This window comes from Aedes aegypti, chromosome 1 (genome assembly GCF_002204515.2).
Source record: "Aedes aegypti strain LVP_AGWG chromosome 1, AaegL5.0 Primary Assembly, whole genome shotgun sequence".
In the NCBI taxonomy this organism is placed as follows: domain Eukaryota; kingdom Metazoa; phylum Arthropoda; class Insecta; order Diptera; family Culicidae; genus Aedes; species Aedes aegypti.
This window is the reverse complement of record NC_035107.1, coordinates 16131100-16148195: the sequence shown is the minus strand read 5'-3', so window position 1 is coordinate 16148195 and position 17096 is coordinate 16131100. Positions and strand designations below refer to the sequence as shown.

Sequence of the window (17096 nt, the reverse complement as noted above, 5' to 3'; positions counted from 1 at the left end):
GTTCTACAAATCAAGCTTCCTGAAAAAAAAGCTGTCATGCTGTCATGAAAAAAGCTTTCAGAGAAGAGGAGAGAAGCTTTAAAGATACAAGCTTAGAAGAAGAAAAAACTATTTGATTTCACCAGAAAACTATATAGCTTTTAGTGATTTGGGAAATTTCTTCGAATGTTCTGTAAGATATTTTTTTTGTGAAAGCTTTTCTGTAATAAAATTCCTCAACGAAGCTTTTCTAGAGTAGCTTCTTAAAAAGTGTCCTACAAAAAGCTTTCTGAAGCAAACTTCCCGAAAGAAGCTTTTTGGAAGAAGTTTTCTACAGCTTCCTGTAGAAAGCAGCTTATAAGATAGAAACTTTCGGGAATAAATTTCCTGGAAGAAGTTTGCAGAAAGGAGCTTCCTGAAAAACGCCTTTTGAAAGAAGCTTCCTGAAAGCAACAGTTAAGAAAAAGCTTGCTATTAAGGGAAAAGCTTTCTGGAAGGAGTGGCATGAAAGAAGCTTTTTAAACAAGCATTCACGAGAAAGGTTTCTGATGGAAGTTCTGTAGAACAAGCTTCCTAGAAAAGGTGTCATGAAAAAAAAAATGGAACAAGCATTACGTAATTATTTGGAAAGCCCCTTTAAGTTTCCTTGGGAAATTGTGTTAAATTTTCTTTGGAAAATCTTGATTATTTTTTTTAATTCTACCAATTTTTCTTGGCGAATTTTGCTGAATTTCGTTGGGGAATTTTATTGAACTTCTTTGAACAATTTTATCAAACATAAACTCTACCGAATTTTCTTGGAAAAATTCTGTGTAATTTACATGGAAAAATCTATTGAATTTCATTACCATAATCCTAACGAATTTACCTCTTATGGAATGCCCTTAAATTAAATTCAATTTTCTTTCCAATTTACTTCGGAAATTATGTCGGAATTTTTTGAAAATTCGTTTGGAACCGTTTTAGAAACTTTGTCGTCGAATTTCCTTCAGTAATTCCAATGAATATCTTAGAAAAAATCGATTCAAAATAATTTCATTGAGAAATGTGATCAATTTTTTTTAATGTGTTGCATGGAAGCAAAATTTCGAAGAATTACCCTGAGAAATTCTGTCAACTTTACTAAGCTTTACTAAACTACTACGAATTCCCTTGGGACATCCATTTGTTTTCTTGCAAAATTGCATTGACTTTCATTGTGTAATTGCATCCAATTTAATTGGGTAATTCTCTTTGTTTTATTTGAGGGGATTGGCTAAAATTATCTTCTCGAAATTTCCTTAAAATGCTTGATAAGTTCTCTCAAATCAACTTACAAAGTTTTACAATGTTCTATCTGTAAAATTTTGTAGAATTGAATTTTCCTTAGAAAATTTTTACAAATTTTACTGGAAAGATCCTTTGAAGCTCGAGTTTCAATTGGAGTAGTCAGAAATTTCGATTAGATTTTTTTTTTCTGGATTTTCATGAAAAAATCCTACCAATCTACTTTAAATTTCTGAGACAAGTTCATGAAATTGCTGGAAACTTCCATATATCCAACAATCTTTAACAAATCATTTAAATTTCCTTGGATTTCTTACCAATTTTCTTTCAATTTGCTCTGGAATTTAATCCTATTAATTTCAAAATATCCTTTGATAAACTAATCGAATCTTTTGAGAAAACTTTATTTATTATCAAATTATGCAAATCTTCAAAATGGAAATCGGTTTTCCAATTAGAAACTTTTTATAATTTTAGGCAGCAGGTTTTCAATCTGGTCTGAAGACCTTGCAAAAAGAAGCTTTTCAATCTTCTAGAAAAAAGTTTATCAAACTTCAAAGAAGAAACTTATCAAGCTTCCAGTTAGAAGCTTTTCAAGCCTCCAGGAAGAAGCTTTTCAAGCTTCCGGGAAAAAGCTTTTAAAGCTTCCAGGAAGAAGCTTTTCAAGCTTCCAGGAATAAGCTTTTCAAGCTTCCATAAAGAAGTTTTTCAAGCTTTTCATGCTTCCAGGAATAATCTTTTCATGCTTCCAGGAAGAAGCTTTTCAAGCTTCCAGGAAAATGTTGTTCATACTTCTAAGGAAGCAGCTTTACAGGAAGAAGCTTTTCAGACTCTAAGGAAGAAACTTTTCAAGCTTTCAGGAAGCAACTTTTCTAGTTTTCAGGAAGTATTTTTTCATGGTTCCCCAGGAATAAACTATAGAAGCTTTCCAAGCTTTCAGGGAAAAATGCTTTTCAAGCTTCCTGCAAAAAGTTTGCAAGCTTCCTGGAAGAAGTGTTAATAGTTTCCTGGAAGAAGCTTTTTCGAGCAAACTTCCTGCAAAAAGCTTTGTGGAAGAAGTTTTCTAAAGCTTCCTGGGAGAAGAATTTTAATAAAATCTATCTGAAAGCAGCTTTCAGAAGATTTTAAAGTAGAAGCTTTCTGGAATAAGTTTCCAGAAAGGAGATCCTGAAAAACGTCTTCTGAAAGTAACTTTGAGGAAAATACTTTCTGAAAGAAGCTTCATGAAAGATTCCTGCAGAAAACTTTTAAGGGAAAAGCTTCCGGAGTGAAGCTTTCTGGAAGGAGTTTCTTGAAAGAAGCTTTTCAAAACATGTATTCAGGAGAAAGATTTTTTGAAGAAGCTTTTTTTTTTGAACTTCTATAGAACAAGCTTTCTGGAAAAGGTGTCATTAAAAAAGCTTTCTGGATAAAGTAGCAAGAAAGTTTCTGAAAAAAGCTCAGACGAAGCTTTCCCAGGGAAAATCTTTATGATTTTCTCCGAAAACTGCATAGCTTTTAGTGATTTGTGAAGTTTCCTCCAATGTTCTGTAAAATATTTTCTGTAAAAGCTTTTCTGTAATAAAATTCCTAAACGAAGCTTTCCTAAAGTAGCTTCTAAAAAAAAGCTTCCTAGAAGAAGCTTTCTGGGGCAAACTTCCCGAAAGAAGCTTTGTGGAAGAAGGCTCTACAGCTTCCTAAATGAAGCATTTTCTGTTTTAAGGAATAAGGAAAGTTTCCAAAATGGAGCTTCCTGAAAAACGTGACTGTTGGGAAAAAGCTTCCTGAAAGAAGCTTTGGTAAACCATTTGGCAAGAAGTTTTTAAGGGAGAAGCTTCCTGAGAGAAACTCTCTTGAAAGGAGTTTCTTGAACTAAGCTTTTTGCTACAAGCATTTAGGAGAAAGATTCCCTGATAAATAGCTTTCTGGATGAAATTATGCAAAAAAGTTTCTGAAAAAAGATTAAAAGAAGCTTTCCCAGGGTAAACCTATATGATTTCCTTAAACAATAGTATAGATTTTAGTTATTTGGGAAGTAAATAAACTGTAACAGCTTTTCTGTAATAAAATACCTAAAAAAAACTTTCCTAGATTAGCTTCTTGAAAAAGCTTCCTACAAGAAGCTTTTTGGAGCAAACTTCCTGAAAGAATCTTTTTGTAAGAAGTTTTCTACAGCTTCGTAAAAAGCAATTTGATGAAAGCTATCTGACACCTTTTGAAAAAAAAGGCTTCCTGGGAGAAGCTTTCTGGAAGGAATTTCCTTAGAGAAGCTTTCTGGAAGGAATTTCCTTAGAGAAGCTTTTTAAAACAAGCATTCAGCAGAAGGATTTCTTGAAGAAGCAGTTCTATAGAACAAGTTCTCTAGAAAAGGTGTCATGAGAAAGCTTTCTGAATAAAGCAATATGCAAGAAAGTTTCTGAAGAAAGCTCTAGAGAAGCTTTCCCAGGGATAATCTATATGATTTTCTCAAAAAACTGTATGACTTTTAGTAATTTAGGAAGTTACCTCGAATGTTCTACAAGATATTTTCTGTAAAAGCTTTTCTGCAATAAAATTTCTGAACGATGCTTTCCTAGAGTAGTTTCTAAAAAAAGCTTCAAGTAAGAAGCATTCTGGTGTAAATTTTCTGAAAGAAGTTTTCTACAGTTTCCAGAAAAAATCTGTTTGATAAAAGTTTTTCGACAGCAGCTGTCGGAAGATTCCTGCTGGAAGCTTTTAAGATAGAAGCTTTCTGGAATAAGTTTCCAGAAAGGAGCTACCTGAAAAACGACTTCTGAAAGAAGCTTTCTGAAAGCAACTGTTAGGAAAAAGCTTCCTGAAAGAAGCTTCATGACAGATTTCTGCAAAAAGCTGGAAGAAGCTTCATGAAAGAAGCTTTTTGGGAGGAGTTTTCTGAAAGAAGCTTTTTGTAACAAGCATTTAGATGCAAGGTTTCTGCTGGAAGTTCTACAGAATAAGCTTCCTGGAAAATGTGTTATGAGAAAGCTTTCTGAATATAGCAAAAAAGTTTCTGGAAAAGCTCAAAGAAGCTTTCCCAGGGAAAAAAGAAGAAGCTTTCTGGAAAAAAGTCTATGTGATAAGCTTTCTAAACATGAGCCTTCTGTAAGATATTTTCTGTAAAAGCTTTTCAATAAAAAGATTCCCGAAAAAACCTGAACTTTCTGAAAGAAGTTTTCTACAGCTTCCTGAAAGAAGCATTTTGATGGAAGCTTTCTGACAACAGCTGTCAGAAGATTCCTGCTAGAAGCTTTCTGGAATAAGTTTCCTGAGGAAAATTTCCAGAAAGGAGCTTTCTGAAAAGGCCTTCTGAAGGATGCTTTCCGACTGTTCCAACTGTTGGAAAAAAAGCATTTCAAGCTTCCAGAAAGAAGCTTTTCAAGCTTCCAGAAAGAAGCTTTTCAAGCTTCCAGGAATAAGCTTTTCAATCTTTCCAATCTTTCAGAAAGAAGCTTTTCAAGCTTTCAGGAATAAGCTTTTGAAGCTTCCAAAAAGTTTTTCAAGCTTCCAGGAAGAAGCCTTTCAAGCTTCCAGTACAAAGCTTTTCAAGTTTCCAGGAAAAAGCTTCTCTGGCTTCCAAAAACGAAACTTCTCAAGCTTCAAGGTATAAGCTTTCAAGCTTCCAGGAAGAAGTATTTCAGGCATTAAGTAATACACTTTCAAGGTTTGCAGGAAGTATTTTTTTCATTTTCATTTCAAGCTTCCTGAAAAAAGCTTATTCTCGAATGTTGTGTAAATTTCTGAACGAAGCTTTCTAGAGTAGCTTCTTTGAAAAGCTTCCTACAAGAAGCTTTCTTGAGCAAACATTCTGAAGGAAGCTTTCTGGAGCGAACTTCCTAAAAGAAGCTCTCTAAAAGCAGTTTTCTACAGTCTCCACAAAGAAGCATTTTGATAAAAGCTTTTACCAAAATGTTTCTTTCTGGAAACTGTAGAAATTTTTGACAACAGCTGTCAGATTAAAAGATTCCTTCAATGCAAAAGCTTTCTGGAATCAGTTTCCCGGGAAAAGTTTCCTGAAAAAGGTCTTCTGAAGAAAGCTTTCCGAAATTATCTGTTAGAAAAAAGATTCCTGGAAAAAGCTTCATGAAAGATTTCTGCAAAAAACATTTAAAGAAGAAGCATCCTAAGAGAAGCTTTTTGGAAAAAAAAACTGCAAGAGGCTTTCTGAAACAAGCATCCAGGGGAAAAATTTCTTGAAGCAGCATTTTTATATAGAACAAGTTCTCTGGAAAAGGTGCAACGAAAAAGCTATCAGGGTAAAGCATTATGCAAGAAAAAAAAGTTCAAAAGAATCTTTCCCAGGGAGTGTCTATATGATCTCCTCAAAAAACTGTATACTTTTTAGTAATTTATGAAATTTCCTTGAATGTTCAGTAAGATATTTTGTATAAAAGCTTTCCTGTAAAAAAAAACTCCTGAGCGAAGCTTTCCTGGAGTAGCTTCCTACAAGAAGCTTTCTGGAGCCAACTTGCTAAAATAAGCTCTCTGGAAGAAATTTTCTACAACTTCTTGAAAGGAGCTATTCGATGAAAGTTTCCTGACAGCAACTGCCAGAAGATTCCTGCTAGAAGCTTTTAAGGTAGAAGCTTGCTTTCTCTCTCGAATAAGTTTCCTGTGATACGTTTACATATAGGAGCTTCCTGGAAGAAGCTTCGTAAAGGTTTCTGCAAGAAGCTCTTAAGGGAAATGCTTACTGCAAGTAGCTTTCTTGAAAGGGGCTTTTTGAAACTAGCATCAGGAGAAAGATTTCTCGAAGAAGCATTTTTGATGGGAGTTCTATAGAACAAGTTTCCAGGAAAATGAGTCACGAAAAAAGCTTTCCGGATAAAGCATTATGTAAGAAAGTTTCTGAAAAAATCTAAGACAAGCTTTTCCGGGGCATACCTCTATGATTTCCTCAGAAAATGTTGTAGTTTTGAGTTATTTTGGAAATTTTCTCGAATGTTCTGCAAAAGCTTTTCTGTAATAAGATTCCTGAACAAAGCTTTCTTTCTAAAAAAGCTTTTTATAGGAAGCTTTCTGGAGCAAACATCCTGAGAGAAGCTTTCTGGAAGAAGTTTTCTACAGTTTCAAGAAATATAAGAGCATGATAGACGCTTTCTGACAGCAGCTGTCAGAAGATTTCTGCTAGAAGCTATTAAGGTAGAAGCTTTCAGGGAAAAGTTTCTAGAAAGGAACTGAAAAACGCCTTCTGAAAGAAGTTTTATGAAACATTTAAGCAAAAAGCATTTAAAGGAGAAGCTTGTTGAAACAAGCATTCAAGAGAAAAATTGCTTGAAGAAGTATGGAAGTTCTAGAGGACAAGCTTCCTGAAACAGGTGTCATAAAAAAGCATTCTAGATAAAGCAAGAAGGTTTTAGAAAAAAAACTCAAGGGATGCTTTCCCAGGGAAAATCTATATTATTTTCTCAGCAAACTGTATAGCTTTAGTAACTTCATTGTGTTCTGTAAAAGCTTTTCTGTAATTAGATTCATGAACGAAGCTTTTCTAGAGTAGCTTCTAACAAAAATGTTTGTACAAGAAGCTTTCTGAAGCAAACTTCCTGAAAGAAGTTTTGTGGAAGTCAGAAGCATTTTGATAAAAGCTTTCTGAAAGCAGCTGTTAGAAGAATCCTCTTAAAAGCTTTTAAGATATAAGCTTTCTAGGAAAAGTTTCAAGCAAGGAGCTTTCTGAAATACCCCTTCTGAAAGTAATTATCAGGAAAAAATCAACCTGAAAGAAGCTTCATGAAAGATTTCTGTAAGAAGATTTTAAGGGAGAAGCTTTCGAAAGAAACTTCAAAAATAAAGCTTTATGGAGCGAACTTCCTGAAAGAAGCTCTCTGGAAGAATTTTTGTACAGCTTCCTGAAAGAATCATTTTGATAAAAGCTTTCTGACAGCTGTTGACCTTCCGAAGGAAGCTTTCCGAAACCAAGTGTTAGGAAAAAGCTTCCTGAAAGAAGCATTATAAAAGGTTTCTACAAGAAACTTTTAAGGCAGAACCATTCTGAGAGAAGCTTTCTTGGAGGAGTGTTCTGTAAGATATTTAAAACAAAAATCCTGAACGGCGCTTTCCTAAAGCTTCCAAAAGAGGCTTTCTGTAGAAAACTTACTGAAAGAAGCTACCTGGAAGAAGTTTTCTATAGCTTCCTAAGAGGAGCATTTCTATTAAAAATTGAAAAATTGTTGAAACAAGCATTCTAGAGAAAAATTTCTTGAAGAGGTATGGAAGTTCTAAAGGACAAGCTTCCTAAAACAGGTGTTATGAAAAAGCAAGAAGGTTTTTGAAAAAAAAAACTCAAGGGATGCTTTCCCAAAGAAAAATTATATGATTTCTTCAGAAAACTGTATAGCTTTTAGTAATTTGGGAAGTTTCCCCGAATGTTCAGTAAGATATTTCCTGTAATAGAATAAGTGCCATGGGAAATGTTTCCAGAAAAAAAAAGCTTCCAAAAAAGGCCTTCTGAACGAAGCTTTTTGAAAAATGTCTGCAAGAAGCCTCTAAGAGAGAAGCTTTCTTAAAAGAATTTCCGGAAAAAAAGTTAAAAAAAAAAGTTTCACGAGAATGATTTTTTGAAGAAGCATTTTTGATGGAAGTTCTCAAGAACAAGTTCTCTGAAAAAGTGTCATTAAAAAAGCTTTCTGGATAAAAGCTTCCTGACATCAGCTTTCACAACTGTCAGAAGATTCCTGCAAGAAGATTTTAAGGTAGAAGCTTTTTGGGATAAGTGTCATGGAAATAAGCTTCTTAGAAAAGGCCTTAAGCTTTGTGAAAGCAACGGTTAGGAGAAAGTTTCCTGAAAGGAGTTTTATGAAAGGTTTCTGCAAGAAGTTTTTAAGAGAGAAGCTTCCTAAACGATACTTTCCTAGATTAATTTCTAAAAACAGCTTCCGGTAAGAAGCTTTCTAGGGCAAACTTTCTGAAAGAAGCTTTCTGGAAGAGGTTTCTGAAACTTCCTGGAAAAAGCATTTTGATGTAAGCTATCCTACAGCAGCTGCCAGAAGATTTTTGTCAGAAGCTTTTAAGATAGGAGCTTTCTAGAATAAGTTTCAAGAAAGGAGCTTCCTGAAAAACGCCTTCTGAGAGCAACTGTTAGGAAAAAGCTTCCTGGAAGAAGCTTCATGAAACATTTCTGCAAGAAGCTTTTAAGGGAGAAGTTTCCTGAGAAAAACTTTCTTGGAAGGAGTTTCCTGAAATAATCTTTTTAAAACGGCATTCAGGAGAAAGATTTCTTAAAAAAGCATTTTTGATGGAAGTTGTATAGAACAAGCTTCCTAAGAGAAGCTTTTAGGAAAGAGCTTTCTGGAACAAACTTCCTGGATGAAACTTTCTGGAAGAAGTTTTCTACAGCTTCCTGAAAAAAGCATTTTGATAGAAGCTTTCTGACAGCAGCTGTCAGAAGATTCCTGATAGAAGCTTTAAGGGTAGCAGCTTACTGGAATAAGTTTCCTGGGAAAAGTTTCCAGAAAGGAGCTTCCTGAAAAACGTTTTCTATAAGCAACTTTTAGGAAAAAGCTTTCTGAAACAAGCTTTATGAAACATTTCTGCAAGAAGTGTTTAAGAGGCAACAAGCATTTAGGAGAAAGATTCCTTGAAGCAACTTTTTTGATGAAAGAACAAGCTTCCTGGAAAAGGTGTCATGGAAAAAGCTTTCTGAATAAAGCATGCAAGTAGGAGTCCGAAAAAAGCTTAAGTTAAGCTTTCGCAGGGAAAATCCATATGATTTCCTCAGAAAGCTTCCTAAAGAAATTAGCTTTCAGTAATTTGGGAAATTTCCTTGAATGTTGAAGAGAGAAATTTATGAATTTCCTTGAAATTCCTTGAATTTTCTATTTTCTATTCTAAAAAACGCCTTTCAAACGAAATACTGAAAGATGCTTTTGGGAACTAGTTCGTAAAAATAGCTTTATGGAAGAAGATTTCTTCAAGAAACTTTCAAGGTGGAAGCTTTCTGGAAGAAGCTTCCTGAGAGAAGCTTTCTTAAAGATTATTTTAATAAAAGCTTTGTATAAAAACTGTGCTAACAAACTTTCTGGAAGAAGCTTCATAAAAAAGCTTACTTGATGAAGTTTTTAAGAATAAGACTCCTGAGAAAATCTTTTGAAAACATTTGAAAAAAAAGTTTTTCAAGTTTCTTGGAGAAGCTTTTTAAGTTTTTTGAAAAAAAAAAGCTTCCTAAGCATCATGGAAGAAACTTTCCTGAAGAAATTCTATATAATTTGCGAATGTAACTGTATACTGTCAACTTTCTTTTTAAACTCAAATAAATTTTCTCAGTTACTACTCTGAGCAATGCTTTCCTCAGAAGTTCACTCGAATTTTCTTGCTAAATCATTTCGCAGTTTCTAGGTAAATGCCTTCTATCTATTCAAACTACCAGGAAAAAGCTTTTCAAGCTTCCAGGAAAATGTTTTTCATTCTTCTAGGAAGTAGCTTTACAGGAAGAAGCTTTTCAAGCTCTCAGTAAGAAGCTTTTCAAGCTTTCAAGAAGAAGCTTTTCCTGCTTTCAGGAAGCAGCTTTTCTAGTTTTCAAGAAGTATTTTTTCATGGTTCCCCAGAAATAAACTTTTCCACCTTCCAGAAAGAAGATTTCCAAGCTTTCAGGGAAAAATGCTTTTCAAGCTTTCAAGATTCCAGAACGAAGCTTTTCAAGTTTCTTGGAAGAAGCATATTAAGATTCCAGGACGAAGCTTTTCAATATTCCAGGACGAAGCTTTTCAAGCTTTCTGGGAAAAGTTTTTCAAGCTAAAGCAGCTTTTCAAGCTTCTAAAAAGAAGCTTTTCGAGCTTCCAGGAAGAAGCTTTTCAAGCTTCCAGGAAAATGTTTTTCATACTTCTAAGGAAGCAGCTTTACAGGAAGAAGCTTTTCAGACTCTAGGGAAGAAACTTTTCAAGCTCTCAAGAAGAAGCTTTTCAAGCTTTCAGGAAGCAACTTTTCTAGTTTTTAGGAAGTATTTTTTCATGGTTCCCCAGGAATAAACTTTTCCACCTTCCAGAAAGAATCTTTCCAAGCTTTCAGGGAAAAATGCTTTTCAAGCTTCCTGCAAAAAGTTTTGCAAGCTTCCTGGAAGAAGTGTTAATAGTTTCCTGGAAGAAGCTTTTTTGAGCGAACTTCCTGCAAAAAGCTTTGTGGAAGAAGTTTTCTAAAGCTTCCTGGGAGAAGCATTTTAATAAAATCTATCTGACAGCAGCCTTCAGAAGATTTTTGCTAGAAGATTTTAAAGTAGAAGCTTTCTGGAATAAGTTTCCAGAAAGGAGATCCTGAAAAACGTCTTCTGAAAGTAACTTTGAGGAAAATACTTCCTGAAAGAAGCTTCATGAAAGATTCCTGCAGAAAACTTTTAAGGGAAAAGCTTCCAGAGTGAAGCTTCCTGGAAGGATTTTCTTGAAAGAAGCTTTTTTTTGGAAGCTCTATAGAACAAGCTTTCTGGAAAAGGTGTCATGAAAAAAGCTTTCTGGATAAAGTAGCAAGAAAATTTCTGAAAAAAGCTCAGACGAAGCTTTCCCAGGGAAAATCTTTATGATTTTCAGCTTTTAGTGATTTGTGAAGTTTCCTTCAATGTTCTGTAAAAGCTTTTCTGTAATAAAATTCCTAAACGAAGCTTTCCTGAAGTAGCTTCTAAAAAAAGCTTCCTAGAAGAAGCTTTCTGGATCAAACTTCCCGAAAGAAGCTTTGTGGAAGAAGATTCTACAGCTTCCTAAAAGAAGCATTTTCTTTTTAAGGAATAAGGAAAGTTTCCAAAATGGAGCTTCCTGAAAAACGTGACTGTTGGGAAAAAGCTTCCTGAAAGAAGCTTTGTTGAACCATTTGGCAAGAAGTTTTTAAGGGAGAAGCTTCCTGAGAGAAACTCTCTTGAAAGGAGTTTCTTGAACTAAGCTTTTTGCTACAAGCATTTAGGAGAAAGTTTCCCTGATAAAAAGCTTTCTAGATGAAATTATGCAAAAATGTTTCTGAAAAAAGATCAAAAGAAGCTTTCCCAGGAAAAACCTATATGATTTCCTCAAAAAAATAGTAGAGATTTTAGTTATTTGGGAAGTTTTTTCGTATGTTCAGTAAAATATTTACTGTAATAGCTTTTCTGTAATAAAATTCCTAAAAAAAAACTTTTCTAGATTAGCTTTCTGAAAAAGTTTCCTACAAGAAGCTTTTTGGAGCAAACTTCCTGAAAGAAACTTTCTGTAAGAAGTTTTCTACAGCTTCCTAAAAAGCAATTTGATGGAAGCTTTCTGACACCAGCTATCAGAAGATTCCTGTTGAAAGTTTTTAAGGTAGAAGCTTTCTGGAATAAGTTTCCTGAGAGGGAACACCTTCCGAAAGAAGCTTTCTGCAATCAACTATTAGGAAAAAGCTGCCTGAAAGAACCCAAATGAAACATTTCTGTACGAAGCTTTTAAGGAAAAGGCTTCCTGGGAGAAGCTTTCTGGAAGGAATTTCCTTAGAGAAGCTTTTTAAAAACAAGCATTCAGGAGAAAGATTTCTTGAAGAAGCAGTTCTATAGAACAAGTTCTCTAGAAAAGGTGTCATGAGAAAGCTTTCTGAATAAAGCAATATGCAAGAAACTTTCTGACAAAAGCTCTAGAGAAGGTTTCCCAGGGATAACCTATATGATTTTCTCAAAAAACTGCTTTTCTGCAATAAAATTTCTGAACGATGCTCTCCTAGAGTAGTTTCTTAAAAAAAGCTTCAAGTAAGAAGCATTCTGGAGTAAACTTTCTGAAAGAAGTTTTCTACACTTTCCAGAAAAAATCATTTTGATAAAAGTTTTCCGGCAGCAGCTGTCGGAAGATTCCTGCTAGAAGCTTTTAAGATAGAAGTTTTCTGGAATAAGTTTTCTGGAAAAAGGTTTCAGGTAAATTCCTACCTGAAAAACGACTTCTGAAAGAAGCTTTCTGAAAGCAACTGTTAGGAAAAAGCTTCCTGAAAGAAGCTTCATGACAGATTTCTGCAAAAAGCTGGAAGAAGCTTCATGAGAGAAGCTTTTTGGAAGGAGTTTCCATGAAAGAAGCTTTTTGTAACAAGCATTTAGAAGCAAGGTTTCTGCTGGAAGTTCTACAGAATAAGCTTCCTGGAAAATGTGTCATGAGAAAGCTTTCTGGATATAGCAAGAAAGTTTCTGAAAAAGTCCAAAGAAGCTTCCCCAGGAAAAAAAGAAGAAGCTTTCTGAAAAAAAAGTCTATGTGATAAGCTTTCTGAAAATGAGCCTTCTGTAAGATATTTTCTGTAAAAGCTTTTCAATAAAAAGATTCCCGAAAAAACCTGAACTTTCTGAAAGAAGTTTTCTACAGCTTCCTGAAAGAAGCATTTTGATGGAAGCTTTCTGACAGCAGCTGTCAGAAGGTTCCTGCTAGAAGCATTCTGGAATAAGTTTCCTGAGGAAAATTTACAGTAAGGAGCTTCCTGAAAAGGCCTTCTGAAGGAAGCTTTCCGACTGTTCCAACTGTTAGAAAAAAGCTACCTGTAAGAAGCTTTATGAAAGGTTTCTGCAAAAAGCATTTAGGGTATAAGCTTATTGAAAAAAAAAGCTTTCTGGAAGAAGCTTTAAGGAGAATGATTTCTTGAAGAAGCATTTTTGATGGAAGTTCCATAGAACAAGCTACCTGGAAAAGGTGTAATGAAAAAAGCTTTTTGCTTCATTTAAGCAAGAAAATTTCTAAGAAAAGCTTAAGACTGCTTTGGAATTTTTTGAATTTTCTTGGAGAGTTCCTTTCAATTTCATAGGAAAACTCTTTTCAATCATCTCGCGAAATGCCTTTGAATTGCCTCTAATTCCTTCAAATATTTTGAGAATATTTTTTTTAATTTCTTCAAGATATTACTTCCAGTCGCCAGTGTTTTTTTTTTTTCTGCAAAATGCCTTTGAGTTTCCTCGGGAAACTTCTCTCTATACCCTCGCGAAATTCCTACTAATTCCTTCGAATCCTCCCGGGCACCTTGACCTACTATTTCCTTGAAAAATTTCCTCTAATTTGCTAGGGGAAAATTCATTCGAAAGTCCTTGGAAAATTCCCTCGAATATCCTTTGGAAATTCATTCAAATTTTCATGATATATTCTCTCGAATTTTCATGGAAAACTCCTTCAAATTTCCTTCCAGAAATGCTTAGAATTCCACGAATTCCTTTCAATTACCTCAAAAAATGTCTTCTTTTAAAATTCCATTGAATTTTCTTGGGAAATGCCTTCAAATTTTCTTGCAAAATTTGTTTCAATTTCCTGAAGAAATTCTATTGAAATTCCTTGGGAAACTCTTTTAAATTTCTTTGAATTTCCCCGGTAAGTTCTTTAGAATTTCCTTGGAAAAAATCTTTCAATTCCCTTGAGAAATTCCTTTGGATTCTTTCAAAAAATCACTTTGAATTTCTTAGATTAATTCCATTACGTTTTCCCGACAGAATGTTCTTTTATTTCGATTGAATTTCGCCGGAAATTCTTTTCAATTTTATTGCATTTCCTCGGGAAATTCCATTTCAAAATACTTTGAACTTCCTAGGAAAGTTCCGTTCAATGTCTTAGGTAAATTCCATTCAATTGCCTCGGGAAATTCTTTTAAATTTCCTTGGAAAGTTTCTAAAAATTTCCTCCTTTCTATTTCATCGCAAAACTCCTTCCTATTTCCTCACGCATTTCCTACAAAATCATGCTATTTCTCTGGTAAATTCCCTCCAATTTGCTAAAAGGAAATTCATTCGAATACCCTTGGGAAATTCCTCCAAATTTTCATGCAAAATTTCGTAAAATTACCTTGGGAAATTCTGTCAACTTGAATAAGCTCTGCTCAACTACTTCGGATTCCCTTGGGAAATCCATGATTTTTCGTACGAAACTGATTTTCATTGTGAAATTGCATCCAATGTAATTGGGTAATTGTCTTTGATATATTTGAGAGGATTGGCTTAAATTATCTTCTGGAAATTTCCTAAAAATGCTTGAAAAGTTTCTTCAAATCAACTTGGGAAGCTTCCAGAGAGAAGATTTTCAAGCTTCCAGAGAGAAGCTTTTCTAGCTTCCGGAAAGCAGCTTTTTAGGATTCCGTAGAGAAGCTTTTCAAGCTTCCAGAGAGATGCTTTTCATGCTTCGAGAGAGAAGCTTTTCAAGCTCTCAGAGAGAAGGTTTTCAAGCTTCCAGAGAGAAACTCAGTTTTAAGCTTTCAAGGGGAAGCTTTTAAGCTTCCAGGGAGAAACTTTTCAAGCTTCCAGCGAGAAGCTTTTCAAGCTTCCAGCGAGAAGCTTTTCAAGCTTCAAGAGAAAATCTTTTAAAGCATTCAAGGAAAAAGCTCCAGGTTAAAAAAGCTTCTCAAGTTACTAGGAAAAAGCTTTTCAAGCTTCTAGAAAAAGTTTCTCAAGCATTCTGGGAGAAGGTTTTTATGCTTCCAGGGAAAAGCTTTTCAAGCTTCCAGAGAGAAGCTTTCAAATCTTCCAGAGATAAGCTATTCAAGCCTCCAGAGAGAAGTTTTGCAAACTTCCAGGAAGAAGCTTTTCAAGCTTTCGAGAAGAAGCTTTCCATGTTTTCAGGAAAAAGCTTTCCAAGCTTTCAGGAAGAAGCTTCCAGGAAAAAGCTTGTCAAGCATCCAGAGTGAAGCTTTTAAAGCTTCCAGAGAGAAGTTTTTCAAGCTTCCGGAGAGAATCTTTTCAAGCTTCCGTGAAGAAGCTTTTAAAGCTTGCAGGAATAAGCTTTTCAAGCTTCCAGGAACAAGATTTCAAGCTTCCGGATTTTCGTAAGAAATTCAACAAGCATTTTGGGAAAAGTTTTTCAAGCTTTTTGTAAGAAGCTTTTCAAGCTTCATGGAAGAGTACAATCTAAACAAACTACTTTCTTTCTGACGAATACTTCGGTTATCAACCCGATTTTCTTCGAAACAATCGTTCTGGATCGGCTCTGAGTTCAAGTTCTTGCTTCAATTCAAACCTCTTAATTGTTCGAAACAAGTTCTGATAGGCAGCATGTCGATAGCCAGTTCTGTGGCCCAATTAAGCCTATCAAAGCGGTCCCGCATTGCACACCGCACGAATTTCACACACAAGTTCCCATCAAAATCCCCCGGTTTCCCCTTCGTATGTGGCGGAAACGCAGCGAATTCTTCCACTTTTCCGCGCGTCGATGATGGCGCATAAATGAATAGCTAAACGCAAACCGCACCCGCAAATGGATGCAATTCACACGGCGCATAAATTGTGCTATTAATAAGCACCAAACAACCAGAGACGATCGCAGATAGCTCGCGTCTTGCGATCGATTCCAGGGCTGGTGGGGGATGAGCGTTTTGAAAATAAGGAACTTTGGAGATCTCTTGCCTACAGGGATTTCTTAGGATGTCCTACAAAATTATCGTTCAGGATTTCTTTTGAATTTCAATCAGGAATTTCTCTAAGGACACCTTCAGGATTTACTCCAGTTTCCTTTTAGGAATTTTCTCAGATTCTCTTTGAGAAATTTCCTAAAAAGACATCAAAGATTTTTAAGGTGCTTCTAGGGATGTCGAAGAAATATATCACATTTTTTTTTAAATACAGCTATCGTCTAATCAGCTTGCTTGCTTCTATCAGTAAACTTCTTGAAAAATACCATTTTAGTTAAGAGTTCAGTTTAGTTGTAGAGAAAACATGCATTAGAATAGTGATAGAGCCTCTGAAAAGAGATCTCTACCAACCCTGTGCTTAACATTGGGATCGCGCTGCTATAATCTTCAAGATCATCCAGATCGAGCAGAGTCGTTGTTTTTTGTGGAAAATTTTCGCGCTCCCGGGAGAGGGTTCACCTATAACTAACTAACTAAATCAATGGAAGAACACTAACCTGCTGTGGTGGATTGGCCGACCTGCGCCGCTGCCCAGAGAACTGCTCGAGGTAGTCGTGGTCGTTGTCGACGCGTACTGTTGCTGATGTTGATGACTGGATCCCAGCTGTGGATTACTGCCGGTACTGTCGATGACCCGGTCAAATCCCAGGCCGGAGTCGTTGGAGTTATCACAGCTGGTGGCTGCTGGATGTTGTTGTTGCTGCTGCAGACCTGGGAACTGGGAATGTTGCTGAAGTTGCTGCTGCTGTTGGAGGCGCTGCTTGGTCGCGGTCAGCTTACTGGCCACGGACGCGAGCTTTCCGGAATGGACCCGACCGGGAAGGCGCTTCGACGGTATCCGTAATACTTTGCGATGTAACTTGGAGGTGATGGTCGAACTGGGACTGGTCGATAGTTTCCCTGTGGGGGAGAGACGGAAGAAGAAGATTCGTTAGTATATGCTATATCATTGCAGCAGTGTTGCCAGTAATCTGAAAAGCTGCAGTGTGGAAAACTATGTATAGAGAAAAATGAAAGCTGAAAAACTTCTTCTCGAAAGCTTGGAAGCTTCACCTGGAAGCTTGGAAGCTTCTTCCTGGAAGCTTGGAAGCTTCTTCCTGGAAGCTTGGAAGCGTCTTCCTGGAAGCTTGGAAGCTTCTTCCTGGAAGCTTGGAACCTTCTTCCTGGAAACTTGGAAGCTTCTTCCTGGAAGCTTGGAAGCTTCTTCCTGGAAGCTTGGAAGCTTCTTCCTGGAAGCTTGGAACCTTCTTCCTGGAAACTTGGAAGCTTCTTCCTGGAAGCTTGGAAGCTTCTTCCTGGAAGCTTGGAAGCTTCTTCCTGGAAGCTTGGAAGCTTCTTCCTGGAAGCTTGGAAGCTTCTTCCTGGAAGCTTGGAAGCTTCTTCCTGGAAGCTTGGAAGCTTCTTCCTGGAAGCTTGGAAGCTTCTTCCTGGAAGCTTGGAAGCTTCTTCCTGGAAGCTTGGAAGCTTCTTCCTGGAAGCTTGGAAGCTTCTTCCTGGAAGCTTGGAAGCTTCTTCCTGGAAGCTTGGAAGCTTCTTCCTGGAAGCTTGGAAGCTTCTTCCTGGAAGCTTGGAAGCTTCTTCCTGGAAGCTTGGAAGCT

General features: G+C 36.1%; 1 protein-coding gene across 3 annotated transcripts in view; it reads right to left on the bottom strand.

The window, feature by feature from the left end:
* LOC5574714 (nuclear factor of activated T-cells 5) overlaps positions 1 to 17096 on the bottom strand; it is a 429601-nt gene that overhangs the window by 295789 nt on the left and 116716 nt on the right. For all 3 annotated transcript variants that reach the window (XM_021839021.1, XM_021839019.1, XM_021839020.1), the window contains one exon: positions 15996 to 16398. In XM_021839021.1, the coding sequence (XP_021694713.1) occupies positions 15996 to 16398 (403 nt within the window). The remainder of the gene's footprint in view (positions 1 to 15995; positions 16399 to 17096) is intronic.